We start from the raw sequence: 15,956 nt of genomic DNA on the forward strand, positions 1-15,956 counted from the left end.
TCATGTTTTGGAATACTAGTTGGATTTAATTGAGGAGCATGCAAGGGTACTTCAGAGGACAGTTTAGAGTCAAACACACTATGATGGGTCCAAGCTCATGTACAAACCAGAACAAGTTAGGGATGCCCTTCACTAGAAGGCATTAGAGGACAAGAGTTTTTATAACCCTCTCGTAATTTTATGCTCACCACTACTGACATTAAGTGATATCCAAATGTATTTACTAACTGTGTTAAAAATCTCATGTGCTTCTGGATCATTAGTCCAGGCTAGATTACCAGTCCGGTAACAAAACCGCAATGATACTTTGCTTATCAAGCTGTTAATTTATCAACTATCCATAAAAAGACTTTCAAAGTAATATAACCAAAGTCTGTTGTTATAATTTGGTAATTACTGTAGTTAATGCCCAGGATCAGTTAGTATTAAATTAGAATGAGACCATGAGTAGCCAAAATAATATTTGCTCATCTTATGCTATAATCCAGTCGATTAATGTCCAATTGAATTTTTAGACTACTGATTTCAATTATGGATTAGTAAACCAAACTTTGTCCATCAATACTGGCTTTCAATATAGAGTGATCATTCTCTATCGACAATTTCTCACTAGTCCCACTTGAAGCAAATTCGTGAGATAACTTTGTCTTTTTTACTCCATCCATCTTCTCAACCTTATTGTTGACAGTTTTCATGATTCATTTCATCATCTAAGTTGATTTCCTTTCTAAACAGTTGACCAACTATCATGAATTCATAACTCATAGTTCAAGTGCCAGGTTAGGAGAGTCGCTCAGCATTTAAGTTGTCAATGATATTAGCCTATTTTATCCCCTTTCCATTAGCACATATCAACCTGCTATTTGTGAAACATCACACTTCTTTATCACCTCTAACTACCCTTATGAACAAGCATCCAACAGCAACTTTGGCCTCAATCCATCAGAGATAGTTCCTTTGTCCTATCTATGCCTGCCCCATCTTCTCTGTAACTGAAAACCATTTCCCTCCCCTCTTTCCCAGTCCTGAGGATGGGTCTTCCACCTGAAAGATTCCCTCTTTCCACAGATGCTGTCTGACCTGTTGAGGGTTAAGCTTTTTTTTAAAAAATACTTGTCTAGCTCACAAAAAAAAACTTTGGAAGGATGAGGTAAGAGAATTAAAACTGTGCATAATATCTCAGGTATAGTCTCAATAAAGGCCTTCATAATTGTAAAAAGATTACATTTTGCTTATACTCCAATCCACTACCAGCCAAAGCAATTTTTGTTCCTAATTGCTTGCTAAACATGTATGTTAATTTTTTTGATTTGCGGTACATCTACGCTTAAATTCTGTTGCATATCCATATTTAGATTTCTCCCAACTTTCAAAAAAATATCCATTATCTATATCTTATTTTTTTTCGAGAATAAAATTCCAACCTTCCTACCAAAGTGGATAATTGCCCACCACCTTCCAGCTAATCATTTAACAGGCCTACATTCTTTTTCAGCCAGCTTGCTTCCTCCTTTCAATGTATTTTCTATCAAGCTCTGTATCCTCTGCAAACTTAGATACAAATTGTAGATAGCTTGTGACAGTCCACAAATTATACACTACCACACCCCCACCCCCAAAAAATCTATTTATTCTTAATCCCTATTTATGTCCAAGAACTAACCCTCAATTACTGTTATTAACACCACAATCTTATAAACCAATAGCTTGTGTAAAAATCTATTAACGTCTTGTTGGATCCTTCCCGAAAACCTTAACTTGCTATTTTCACTATCCTTATTACCCACTTCTAGCTGCATCCTCAAAAGTATACTAATAAATTTGTTCAACACTATTTCCCTTCCATAAAACAGTATTCTGCCTCATCATAGAATTTTATCCAAATGCTCAATTAATAAGTCTTTATAATATATTCTTGCACATTCCCTGCTTTTGATGACAGGCTACCTGATCTATTTTATCTTCATCCCACTCTTCTTGAATAGCAAGGTTTTACTTGCTACTTTCCAGCCCATATGAAACATTCCAGAATCTAGGGAATCCTTGATTGGCAAAGCTATTGTTTCCACACTGCATGCCAATCCCATTAAAATAATTAGTAAAAAAAAGAGAGAAATTAAGTTCTTCATTAGACTTTGGTTCTCACAATTTCTGGTTTTAAGCCAAAAGAAATTCCAAGCGAGAGTAGGAAAAGTTAAAACCTTTAAGGAAATCTGCAAAGGAGAACAATAACAGATGCAGTAGTTTAGGGCCTGGCCAGCATTTATTCTTTAATCAACATCACTAACAGATTACCTGGTCATTACATTATCATTTGTGAGAACTTGATGTACAAACTGCCCAAGTTTCTTACACACAGCCATGTCTACAGAGGCTACATTACACAAGACTTTCGCTGCACTGAAGACAATGCGACTTAAGGTCAAGTGTCTACCTCATTCGTGATTAAAGTGGACTAATGAAAACACTTAATGGGTCTAAGATTAGTACTGAAAAAGAATGTGAAAGGCAATGTTTTTAAATGTTTTGATCAGTTTTACAATTTTGACATTGAATTTTAAATGCGCACATTTTAACTTTCATTTTTTGATTTTGTTGTTCTGGTTGAAGCTTGGCAAAACTCTCAATGAATTATCTTCTCCCTGCTCAACTAGTAGTAAGAATTGACGCCTGTAAACAACAATTGCAAATAATATATTTTAATATATTTTCCAAATGTCTTTAAGTAGAAGGGACTTTCACTTATTTTCCTTACCACTCAAGATAACCCCATCCTGTCATTCTGAAATGGAATGTTTCAGTTATGAGGACAGACTAGATGGGCTAGGCTTGTTCTTCTTGGAGCAAAGGAGAACCTGATGAAGGTATACAAAGTTATGAGACACAAATAGGGTACATGGTAGGGAACGTTTCTCCATGGCAGAAGTGTCCAAGACCAGAGGGAGTAGGTTTAAGGTGAGGAGTTGGAGGTTTAGGGGTGCTCTGAAGAATCTTTTCACCCAGAGGAGGTTTGCAATCTGGAACACTGTCTAGGTACTTTCACAACATTACAGACAAAGTGATGGTAAGTGAGATTAGTCCAAATTTATCCTTGATAATCAGCATGGAAGTGGTGGGTCTATTCTATGTCTCTAATATCAGTGAAACTGAAGCCCTAAAATGAGTAACAGTAATTTACATTTAAAAGAACTGTCTCTTAAATGTCATCTCACACAACTAAGGCAGAAAACTTGCAATGCTCAAGTACCTGGTTTTCGGCATATACGGCACTAATATGCCACTTGCTACGCTGAAGCTTACAGTTCAGGCAGACGACTGGGTGTCCCATGCAGTATGGGAACAAAGTCTTTGACACCCAAAATTCAACTGAGTTGTGCTATTGAACTACTAGATTTACAACAAATTTAAAGTACTGCTGTTACTATTCTTCTACAAAAGTAGTTTAACCTGCATAGCTACTATAACAACTACTTACAAATTGTATCTTTAATGAAGAAACTTTGAACTCAAAGGATGAACAGAATGGCTTAATAAAAATCTCTGCTTGAAAAACTCAGGCCTGACAGGATATGGAAAGTTGCTGTTCTACTCTCTCCACAAATGTTGCCTGACCCCAACAAGTATCCACACCATTTACTCTATTTCAGTTTTTACTTTGGATTTGCAGCATTCAGAAGGTTTTTAGCCTTCTTGTCCTTCCAGCTCAAAGGCAACTATTACATCTTCTTTGTTGTGAGGTAAACATCAGGTCTTCTTTGTCAATCCAGATGAAGGGCCTCGACTCAAAATGCCAACTGAATGAAACATTCCCCTTCACAGATGCCATCTGACCCTCAGTTCCTCCAGAGGCCTTTTTTTAAAAAAAATTACATCTATAGTTGGTTCGGTTTCTGTAACCCACGTGTTGACTGATATGACTAATTTTATAATTTGAACTGTGCCAGAATGAACAAGTGATACCACACCGGGCTTCCACATTTAAATAGCAAACTTGATTCTCTTGACAAACGATTAAAATAGTTTGTTGCAGACAGTAGCTCCAGTATGACTGAGGCTCGCTGGATTGAATAGTCATGAGCACTTCTTCCCAACACTCTAGATCAATGTTGAAATGCTTCAAGAATGACTTACAGAAGCCCCCAAATGTTTTCTTCAAACTTCAGTGAAAGCATTTTCATACTTTTATCTCATTTTAAAAGTTCTCCTTTGGCAGTTGCTTATCTGACACAGCCTGTCCATTCCAACTGCAATTCCATTAGCAGAGTGGAATTCTTAGAACATCTACCCTTGGGAGAACATTTGTCATTAAGTTCTTCCAATGGGTCCAAACCACTACTGCAGTGGTTAACCACTTCCTTCCTCATTTGGGATCTTTAGTTTGGGTTGCTGTTATCAGATCACCCTGGCTTTGTTTTTCAGCCTTCAACTTACCCTAGAAAATTGACCAGGTTCCCTCCCTTACATTTTGGTCCTTCCAGATTCCTGTTGCATATTCCCCTGCCCCTAATGGACAATAGTTTAAAAAAAGCAAATATTACTTTTGCTTCGAAATCAAAGAGAAGAACTCTACTCCAAATCAGGGATTGAGTCATCTCATTTCAGAGCACCTCTCTTTAGTTCCAAAGCTATGGGCAATGCAGATGTATCTGCCATCCCACATGTTCTCGGCTTTCCCATGTTTCATGGAACAGAATATACCAAACATTCTCAGCTGTCTCACTTTGAGATGTACATATAGGGCAAAACTTCAATAATCCATGCACACTCGTACTTTGATGGTGCTGGACTATTGGATGTTACTCTTATTAATATCCCAACACAATTTTATTTTACTTTCTTTTATACATGCAAGTTAGAAGGGAAATTGAGTCCTGGACTTCAGAGAATGGGATCAACAACCCAGCAAGTCTCAGCTTGTCAAAACAGTTCAAGTGTTCCAACCATGACCTCGGCTGCACACCTGGCCCTCAGTCCAGAGCCGCAGCTTACACTCCAGACTAATGAGCGAGCCAGATACCAAACCACCATTTCTGAACAACTGGGTGCCAGATTATCGGAATTTTACTGTACATCTGATACCATCTTTAAATATTACCCGTTCACAATCGAATCACTTATTCCATTGCTTAATTCAGTACCTCTTTCTGTATTTCACAATCAATTATGTGTGTGCAGTCAACTGATCTTTGATAAAAGTGACAATACTTACTGGATCATAACAGAACTAAACATTTGATTCTCTAATGTGCGTCAGGGGATAAAATCAGATTTTCTCCATCTGTGATAGACTCTGAAATGACTAAGCAAGCCCATCAATTTAAGGACAATTGGGGCAGCTGCTTCACCCACAACCGTTGAAAGGACAAAAAAAGGTATAGGCAGTAAATGCTGGTTTTGCCCCCAAAGCCCAAAGACCAAACCCCAAACCCTGAAAAACAAGCATTTCTTTTTTTAAAAAAATCATGTTGTTAGCCTTGCCACATTATCAAATTGCTCATATCAAAGACATCCTACATAGTTAGTATAAAGGTTATCAACCCCTTCTTAACTCTTTTGACATGGTTGACCACACTGTCCTCTCCATTCCCTCGGCCAGCTGGACAGTACAACACTTGCCTAGTTGTTTCATTGTCATCCATCCAGTTGTGGTCACAGAACCATCTGCAGTGAATTTCCTCTCTCATGTCCTGTAATGATTTACCCTCAGGACCTCCTGTACATCTGTGTTGTCCTTTGGCAATATCATCTAAAAAGTTTCTGGATGGGCAGAAATCTCCTCAAACTAAATTTGTAAAGACTTGATCACTGCCTCTGGTCCACATCATAAACTACCTTCCCTAGTCACCAACTCTGCCCATCTTCCTGGCATTGGTTTGAAACTGAACCAGATTGTTCACAACCTTGGTGTCATATCCGATCCCAACGCAAGGTACCAGACCATATAGCCACACCATCACCAAGGTTGTTAACAGTCCTCTTCTCCCTCTCAAGTCATTGGCTGCTGAAGTCTACATTGATGTGTTACGCGCCCCCCCCCCCCAACCCATGTAATCTCCTTCTACCCCGCGCAGATGCAAGTTCATCCAAAATTCTGACCCTATTTCCTAACATTCCAAGTCTATCACCCCTGTGCTTACTGACTTAGTTAAGATTCTCATCCTTGGTTCCAAATTCCTCCCCATCTCTAAACTTCTCCAGTTTAGAGTTCTGCAAGATATCTGGATTCCTTTAACTCAAGGTCATCGTCACTTGAATTACTCCACTAGATGGGGCTAGACTTCAGCTGTCAATGCATTAAGCTCTGGAATTCCTTCTCTAAATCTCTTCACATCTCTTTCCTTATAACACATTTCAAAATCTACCTCTTCAAGCAAGATTTTGTTTTATCTTTTCTAATATCTCCTTGTGACATGGTGATAAACTCATGACATGACTTGGGGCACACTGCTGTTAAAGGTGCTATGCAAATACAAGACTTGTTTTCGTAATGAAGTAGCGTTTTTCCACATCACACTGATAAATGTGGATCAATTTTTGTTTTTTGCAAAATTTTATGTAGTTCTCACCTTTTCTCTGAGGTGATTCTCAATTTGCCTTAATGTCAAATTGCAATTGGAGGTAATGGAACTGCTCCTAGAGAAAGAAAATGGATGAATAGTTATTGTGAAATTAATACAGATACCATATTAAAATGCATACTTGGTATTGGTTTATTATTGTCACTTGTACCGAGGTGCAGTGGAAAAACTTGTCTCGCATACCGTTCGTACAGATCAATTCATTAAACAGGGCATTGAGGTAGTACAGGGTAAAAACAATAAGAGAATACAGAGTAAAGTGTCACAGTTACAGGGAAGTGCATTGAAGGTAGACAAAAAGGTGCAATGTCATAACAAGGTAGATTGTGAGGCCAAGAGTCCATCTCATCGTTCAATAGTCTCAAAGTGGGATAGAAGCTGTCCTTGAGCCTGGTGGTACGTGCCCTCAGGCCCCTGTATCTTCTGCCTGATGGGAGAGGGCAGAAGAGAGAATGACCTGGGTGGGTGGGGTCTTTGATTATGCTGGCTGCTTCACCAAGGCAGTTACATGTACACTACATTACTATGAGCAATGCTTATGCTATTTTTTCCTCAAAATGGTGCCAGAGAGGGGCATCCTTTTGCGTGCAGCTCCCAAGGGAATCAAATAATCTTGTTTGGAACTATTACAGCTGAAATTGACAGGCACAGAGACTGCAGTAAGTAACAGTTTCAACCCATATTTTGCACTGTACTGCTGCAAATCAACAAATTTCATGTCATTTAACTCAGTGATAATAAATCTGATTCTGACTATTGGACATGGTAGAAGGTGAGCAGTATTTTGACAAAAATGTGTTTGGTTGTACATATTTCTTGTAAAAGATTCCAAAATAAAAATTACAAATCAAGTGCAATAGGAAGTAAAAGACAAAAAGAAAACATCTTGAATACTGAAACTCAACTTCAAAAAGTTGTAACATTGTTAATACACTTTTAAGCCAGTTCCAGTCATCTACTGCCTACATTGTATCTTCATAGTTCTTTTGTAATGAACACAAATCTGGCAAGGGTAACTAATTTGGGTAATATTAGATGAAGAAGAGATAATCGGAGAAAAGAAAGAGATCTCTCCTTTACATGGGTAAAATGGTTGATGTGATCACTACGCACATCCAAAGCTAACCAGACAAAAAAAGGGCTTCTGCCTTCATCTACACAAAACCAGTAAATCACAGATGTCAAAAGGAAGAAAAATGCAGGTACATTGGTATAACAGATGAGATAGGGAAAAGGCCTAGCCTGGAGCTTTTTGCAAAACTTATGCGACAAGCAAGAATATCCCTGGGGAAAAAAGTTATAAATAGAATGCATCAGAATTTCTGAAAGAAACTCACTTTTGTACTACTCACAAAAGCAATACTTAATCAGTAATTCAACCACTACATTTCTCACTTAGAATAACCAGTATCCTATCAATCAAGAGAGTGTTAAATTTTTACTTAAAAATTTACCAAAATCCCTTTGGCCTTTTTGTTTTAAAAAGGTTATCGAACATTCTTACCAAGATATCAAAAATCCAAGTAGTGACAAGTTAGTGTTAATTCTTTGTTCCCTTTGCCTTAAGCCCAGCTATACGAGTATTGTGGATAACAAAACACCATCTTTGAAGGTTCAATTAATAAACTGACTGATTATAGAACAGATTCATACAGGAATATCGAGTGTTATATCTCAATTATGCTACAACAGTTGATCTCACTTAGGGTGCAAACAAGGCACTACAATTGATTTCAAATTTCCTGGCTAGGAAATATTAGAGCTCTCATTCTCAAAGGCTAGAAAACACTGTAAATATCATAGGTTCTTCTTTCAACTGTGAAAGATGTGATTAAACAACTAGAATCACCATCAAGACTGTCAATGTAGTCGACACCTGGGTGAATTTTCAGATGCTGCCTATGACTTAGAACATCATCCTTAACATGCCTATTGTGTTCAGGGTAGCAAGGAGGAAGTTTACTGGATGGCTTTTGCAAAAAATCTGATGCATCATCACATGTCCAACACTTGGAATTTCCTAGACATCCTTATTGCAGATGATTTAAAGGCTAATGCACCCAACCTAAGGTACCATCAAGTTATAAGCTCTAAACTTAAAGAAGGCATTAATCTCTTCCTTAAACCCTGCAGTATGAACTTCTTTTCTCCTCAGATCTTTCATCAACTGCACAAAGCACAAAGCCAATAAAACTTCCATGATTTTCAGAACTTGACTGGAAAAAAATATGCACTATTATTTCCTTGCCCATTGTATAACCAGATACCAAACTAATCAGAAAATACTGGTAAAATCCATTTACCATACAAATCAACATCTTCATACAGAAAAGTTTTGGCTATGTATCTTTCATCAAATTGATGAAAAGGTATAAGTTCAAAACTTCTCCATCTTAGAGGTTTGCTAACTTGCCATTTCTTCACAATATTTGTCTACTTTTATTTCAAATTTCCAGTTTATCTTAATTTTAAAGTCTCAGTACAAACCTGCTCTTTGCTCTTCTTACACGGGATTCATCAGATGAACAAAATTTCTCCAAGAATACCATATATGGTACCATTTCATCACTGTTGATTGGAATCTTTAAAATAAAAAGCAAGGAATATACTTTATCATAACAAACACAACATTTACTGATATTGTAAATGGAAAATGAATGATTCACCTTCACGGACTTGATCAAGTATTATAAATTGCCTGATGCTGTAATCACTCCAGAAGTTCCTTATTCTACATTTTATGCTATCCAATTATTATTTCAGAATATCGCGACTTCTACAATCTTTCATAACGTGCATCCTTCTCTGCAAAACAATTTAGGTACTTCTTGATCTTTATCATTGTTGCAGGTAAGTTTCCATGCTGATATATTCCTTCAGATCAGCAGATAATTGCAACTATTATCAACAGTATTACACAGATGGTGATTACCAATGTGACAGTTGTGACCACCCATTTTCTTCCTAATCACTGGTTAAGTGTCTGTTTTCTTCTAATTGGTTGCTGTCTAATTTTGCAATTCACCAATCCAATTAATACATTCTCCAGAGAGCAATCCATGACAACATTTTAACCCACACTACTATACACTGTAAAAAATATTTAAAATAAAAACATCCACAGAAACAAGCATACACATTCTGTCCAAACTGGGTTGCAACCATTTCCCTTCCAGAAACAACACAATGCATTCTGGACTACGGGTACATCCGCTCCCCCAAAACATACAATCCCCACTCTTCATATTTCAAAGCACTATGTGATTGGACAAATAAACATGCATGCATTTTATTTGTTCTGTGATGTGTGTGTTGGTGGCAAGGACAACATTTATTGCTTATTCCTAATTGCTTTGAGAAGGTATAGTAACTAACCTCAACAGTCCAACTAATGAAGGTATTCTCACAATGTTCTTGGATTGGATGTTCCAGGATCTTGATCAAGCAATTTGGAAGTAAATTCAGTCTGGTTGGTACTTGCCAACCTATGCAGTGGAGGTGATGGATTTTGGAGGTCTTATTAAATTAGCCTTTACAATTCGCTGCAGTCTTTTTTTCTTTTGAAAGCAATTATTCATATCAATAGCACGTGGGAAATGGACAAGATGAGGTGACGTGGAAAAAGGCAAATTGGAGAAGTGGAGAAGTGGGGAGAAGTGGGGAGGTTTAAATTATTTTGAAAATCCTGTCACGGGTGATAAGGGGAAGATAAATGTGCAGCAGCATCTCTAACTAAAATAAGGAAGTCCAAAAAGAATGAGACGGAAAAATTAAGATACATGAAGGACTGCCAGTCAATCCACTATAATTTTCTGGTATCCTGCCCAAATGAACAGGATAGATACTACAACTCAAACTACAGGAAGAGTCTTTAACTCCTGGCTAGACTGAAGCTTTTCAGGGAAATTAAGAGTTAGGAATGACAGATGAAACCAAGCTTTCTGGTGTAATTTTACAAGGTGCTTGCAGGTGCTGAAAAGTGTATACATGTTAAAACCATTTTCAAAAAGAGAGATTAATTGCACTTCAAAGTTACTATCTAGGTTCAGAGCATCTTCATCACAATACAGTTGCACACAATCACTAAACATTGAAAAAGTTTCCCCAAGAAGGTCCCCAATAAACTTCACTTTGTTAAACAGAAATCTAGAAATTATGAAATATTAAAAGCTGATAATTCTTGCATTGGATGGATAAAAGCACCCATAAGGTTTTTCAAAATTATTGGGAATATCAAATTTTCAAATACAATAATTTCCTTGGAAACAGGATACATTTTAAATATGTAATTTTTTGATAACTCAACCTCTCTTCAATTTCATTGTCACCCACTTCCTGTTGCCCAGGAATGACAAAGAATAGTGATAATAACAGTACTACAATTCAACAGCTGCTTTATAATGAGACTTTGGGCATTTAATTCAATTACCCTTGCAAGTAGATCTTGAAATTGTTTCGGGTTAAGAGGCAGCAAAAACCTTCCAATCACTTTGCGGAATTCGCCTTTGGTGACCGTCAGATTCCGATCTACATCATAAGCTTCAAAAGCTCTTCTCAAGTCACTTTGCTTTTCCTTGGCTCTCTGAGCAAGAATATGAGCAATTTTTGTAATAGAGCAGCTTACATCATGGTCAGAGTTCAACGAACCTAAGAAATAAATTTTCAATCAGATTTAAACAGAAAAGCGCAGGAACTTAATAATTGTTAATAATAAATTTAAAAAAAACAGAAAATGCTGGAAATACAGTGCTGTTAGGCAACACTTGTAGAAAGAGCATACACTCAACAGTGATAGGTCAATGTCCTTTCATCACAAATGAGAAACTTACAAATAAAATTTTTTACAAGTTTTAAGTTTTTTTTAAGATGAGATAAAATAATGGGATTATCTGCAAAAGGATGGAGATCAGAAGTGTTGGTGCTAGGTGAGAGAGGATGGTCAAAGTTTATTCTTTGTAGATTAGAATCATAAAACTCCAATGACACAAAAGGAGGCCATTCAACCCATTTTGTTTGTGCCAGTCAAAAAACGCTCTATCCTAATCCCCTCTTCTACCAATCGGTCCATAGCCCTACAGATCACAGCTCTGAGCGCACATCCAAATACTAAAGTGTATTTGTGGCTTCTGCCTCCATCATCCTTTTAGGCAGAGTGATCCAGACAACCTTCCACCCTCTGCAGTGATGATCTATCTGGAAGAGGTGAAATAGAAAGAGACAAATTAAAACCAGAGGAGAAAGGAAAAAAAATTAAAAAGACAAATGCTAGAGAAAGTCAGTTAACTGAGTGGAGTTTAATGTGAGAACAAGTTCAGCTAGGTGAAGCTGTGATGATATTGAGTGTACCGTCCGAGAGCCCTAAACTTAAGTCAAGACTAAGTTATTTCTGACAATAAGTATCTATGAGTACCCTCACTATAGGGAGATTATAGTGTATCAACCTACACTTCAAGGACTAGTTTACTTCACTTCTTTAGTCTCTACGGAAAGGTCTAGGTGTCAATAATCACTATTTCGAGTAGTAGGTCCCTCCTCCCAACCAAGAAGATACTTCCAGCTAACGAAACAGTTTGTTTTGTTTTAAGTGATATTATTAGTCACATGTACAATCGAAACACACAGTGAAATACATCTTTTGCATACTGTTCTGGGGACAGCCCGCAAGTATCGCCACGCTTCTGGCGCTAACATAGCATGCCCACAACTTCCTAACCCGTACGTCTTTGGAATGTGGGAGGAAATCAGAGCACCCAGAGGAAACCCACACGGACACAGTGAAAATGTACAAACTCCTTACAGACAGTGGCCGGAATTGAACCTGGGTCGCAGGCACTGTAATAGTGTTATGCTAACCGCTACACTACCATGCCTGCCCTTGACACGTCTACCCTGAGACACGTTTAATCCTAATAAGTAATTCTTAACAACAACTTGTAACTTACAAAGGATTTCCAAACACAAGTACAATTCTTACAAGCTGGAAGGTCATACCAACAAGTTGCAGATGAACAAGTCGTCCGTCGCAAAAACCAAAGGCTGAGGAATGAATTCTAGGTCTTCTTTCTGTAACCCCTTCTCTGTCATTCCCCCCTACCCTGACTGCTTTTTAATATTTATATTGTTTTTTCACAGAGTTGACATCATTGGCATGTGATGGTTTTTCAACCACATTTTCAGGCCAGGTAACTGGAATGTTTAATAAAGTAAACAAAGATCCCATTGTTCTCGTTTATGTTAAGAGACTGAGTAGGGAATATTGGTTAGAAGTTTAATTTAGCAAACAACAAACATCTTGAGCCTTGGACAATTTCTGCTATTTTTGCAAAAGGGATTTTAGCTTAATGAGCAACCACTGCTTGACCTTTGGACAGGTTGTGATGCTGTGCTAAAAAGCTGAGGTTAGCAATAAGCCTTGGAAAGTGAATACCCTTCACAAAGCATGGTTCTGATGGAGGAGCACTAGTTGAGCCTGCTGTGGGATGGTAATGCAGAGGGATTGAATGTTCATGCTGTGACTTGAAAATTGGAAAATGTCAAAGCAGCAGAGGTGGGTCATGAACACAAGTGGGAAGATGCTGGAAGAAAGAGTCAAGGTAGGAAGAAGCAAGTTCCATGGTAGAGGAACAGACTGAAACAATGAGTCTACCAGGACAGCCTTTCTTACAGATCTTAGGGAGGGAAGTAGAAGTGGGCTTTGCGTGGGGAACTGTGAAGCTGAATGCTCTGGTGGAAAGATCTCTAGAGGAAACAGCATGACGTCAGTGGTGGGGTTATGGCCCAAGATGGATGAGGTGTCAGAGAGCCGGCAATCAGTCTCTCAGTTCTCCAAACAATAACAGCACAACCCATGTCATCAGAATCAGAGTGAGTAGTGGGGTGCAAAAATTAAGGTGGTCAGTGTTAGGCCAATAGTTTGTAATGAATAGAGAGCAAGGAGGAGGGGTCCAGGTGCATTGGGAATTCTGATGGCAGCAAATGGTCCAGAATCTGGGAAAAGGCACACAGTCAAAGAAATGGGCTGAAATTATTGATATAGGAACGATGGGGAGGAAGGTGAGGCCTCTGCTGAGGATTGGCCATTCAGAAACAGAGAGGGGAAGATCAAAAGGGATAATGAAAATGCAGCAAGGAATAAGACAGCTGTCAGATAGGGTTCAGGGAGAAGTGAAGGGGAAGAAAGATTTATATGACTGTTAGAATTCAAGAATTGTTGAAGTTTGCAATCCTTGACTGCTGAAAAGGAAATAAAAACTCTTGTTGAAGTATTAGATGCAGCAAAGGATGATGGTCTTAACATTGAATTCAACAATTCAGACAACCAGCCTTTCCAGTTTGTATCTGGACCAGCCAGTTCTGATGGAAGGCCAATCAATCTGAAACATTATCTCCCACTCCACATATGCTGAACATTTCTGGCATGTCCAGTGTTTTGCTTCTCTGGTCTGTATTTCACTGTATTTTTTTAAATTTTCCTCCCCTCTCTTATTTTCAGTCATCGCTCAATTTACATCTCACCTTCATGCAAGTTATCAGTGATTGATAAGCCTTCACCACCCTCTCTCAGGTAACATCACCACCATTTGTGTCATTTATTCTCCAAATCTCCAGCCTATAACACACATCACTTTCTCAATGTCACTCATTCTCATCCCAACACCACCTTCTTTGTTATTTAAACATGCTTAATTTCCAAGTTCTCTCAGTTCTGATTAAAAGGCCATGGACAGGAAGCTCGCACTCCAGAGATGTTGCCCGACCCATTGAGTACTTCTGGTATTTTCTCTTTTTATTTCAGATTCCAAGGGCATCTGCAGTGTTTTGCTTTTCAATTACAGCTTAGTAATAATCTATATTGTGAAAATCAACATACAAAACATATGCACACAACAATATGAAGAAATGTGTACTTTATAAAGTGTTATAAAAATATCCACTAAGGGACAGTATATCTGCAAAACTAATTTTTTGGCTCTCAAACCCTGCCTAGCTACATAAAACAAGTATGACGGCCTTGTGTGCACATATCGCTGACACAAATTATATCTTGCTCTTTTGTTTCTTGATCTCATCACAGGAAAAGGGAAATGAAGTGGGAAGATCCAACAATAGGAAGCATAATCAAAGGAGCTGGAGCCTCCCATCCAAGATCCAGCCTGACTTAAAGAAATCAGACTCATGTGTTGCAGGCTTTAAAGATCCTGGTGAAGTAAATTTCAGTCCCATTCCTAAAAGACGCGTGCCCAGAACAAGAATTTGGTTTACTATTTCCTTTCAATTTGCACTAATGTTGTGTTTATTTTACCATGCATACATAATTTATGTTAATTTATGTTTGTAACGTACTGCGCTGCTACAAGGAACTAACTTTCATGGAATTTATACATAGGGTATATATGCCTGTGACAATAAACTTAAACTTGCTAATTAAAAACCGCATTCGTTCACAAAGTCGCACGACGTTTGCTACAGCAAATGGGAGAAAAAGATTCACTTTTGCAAAATATGGCAATGATACTCATCACTGAAAAGTTTATTCCTTGTTCATATTTTTACCAATAAAGATATTACTGTAATTCTGACTGTGTTGAGCATTTTTGGTGCCTGATTTTACCTGATGCTGATTGCAGTGATGCTCGACTTTTGCAATTACGCCAAAAGGGTGTTGATTGAGGCCTTGGGGTCAATGGTATTCCTCGGGACTCCAAACACAGAGCCCCCAGGTCTGGGGAAGAGCCGACCATCTTCTTAAAGAATTCTTCCAGGAATCAAAAGAAATCAATATTTAGAACTCAACTTGGTAGAATGGTAACCTAGCTATAAATCAGCCATTTTATTGAGCTGGAAAGCAAAATAGTAACCTATAGTATTTAAAACCTGCCGGACCCATTCATCAACGTTCAATGCCTCACATTGAGCATGGAACACGTTGTTCCCTCTCTCAATACACGTGCTTGCATTGTGATCCTATTGGACGGCAGAGCAGAAAGGTATCCACTTCTCAACTCGGTTCCAGTTTAAGGGACGTTTGGTTTGCAGCAAGTTTTAACGAACTAATAGTTTGTGCGCTAACATTTCAGTAAACGTTCATCTGCAAGTGTGAGGTCCCATTCCCGCACTCCCTCCGGCCCCAAGGTCAGTCCTCTCCCCAGGAATTGTCTCCTCCATGACCCCTCCCCAACCATTTCACCAATTCTCCTACTTCTCCTCCCTCCATGATCCGTTCCCTGTCTCCCCTTTCTCCCTCCATGACCCCTTCCCTCCTACCCTTCCTCCTCCCTCCATGACCCCTCCTCCACCCTCCGTGACCCCTTCCTCCTCCTCCTCCTCCCTCCCTCCGTGACCCCTTCCCCCTCCTCCTCCCTCCCTCCGTGACCCCTT

At 38.5% G+C, this 15,956-nt stretch overlaps 1 protein-coding gene across 1 annotated transcript in view; it reads right to left on the reverse strand.

Moving 5' to 3' along the window:
• Positions 1 to 15,956, reverse strand: part of LOC127578537 (EF-hand calcium-binding domain-containing protein 6-like) — a 70,141-nt gene that overhangs the window by 51,826 nt on the left and 2,359 nt on the right. Inside the window, exons 3-6 of the mRNA XM_052030676.1 lie at positions 15,190 to 15,333; positions 11,008 to 11,225; positions 9,066 to 9,160; positions 6,567 to 6,633 (exon numbers count right to left, since the gene is read on the reverse strand). Of these exons, the coding sequence (XP_051886636.1) occupies positions 6,567 to 6,633; positions 9,066 to 9,160; positions 11,008 to 11,225; positions 15,190 to 15,333 (524 nt within the window). The remainder of the gene's footprint in view (positions 1 to 6,566; positions 6,634 to 9,065; positions 9,161 to 11,007; positions 11,226 to 15,189; positions 15,334 to 15,956) is intronic.

The sequence above is a fragment of the Pristis pectinata genome, chromosome 15 (genome assembly GCF_009764475.1).
Source record: "Pristis pectinata isolate sPriPec2 chromosome 15, sPriPec2.1.pri, whole genome shotgun sequence".
In the NCBI taxonomy this organism is placed as follows: Eukaryota; Metazoa; Chordata; class Chondrichthyes; order Rhinopristiformes; family Pristidae; genus Pristis; species Pristis pectinata.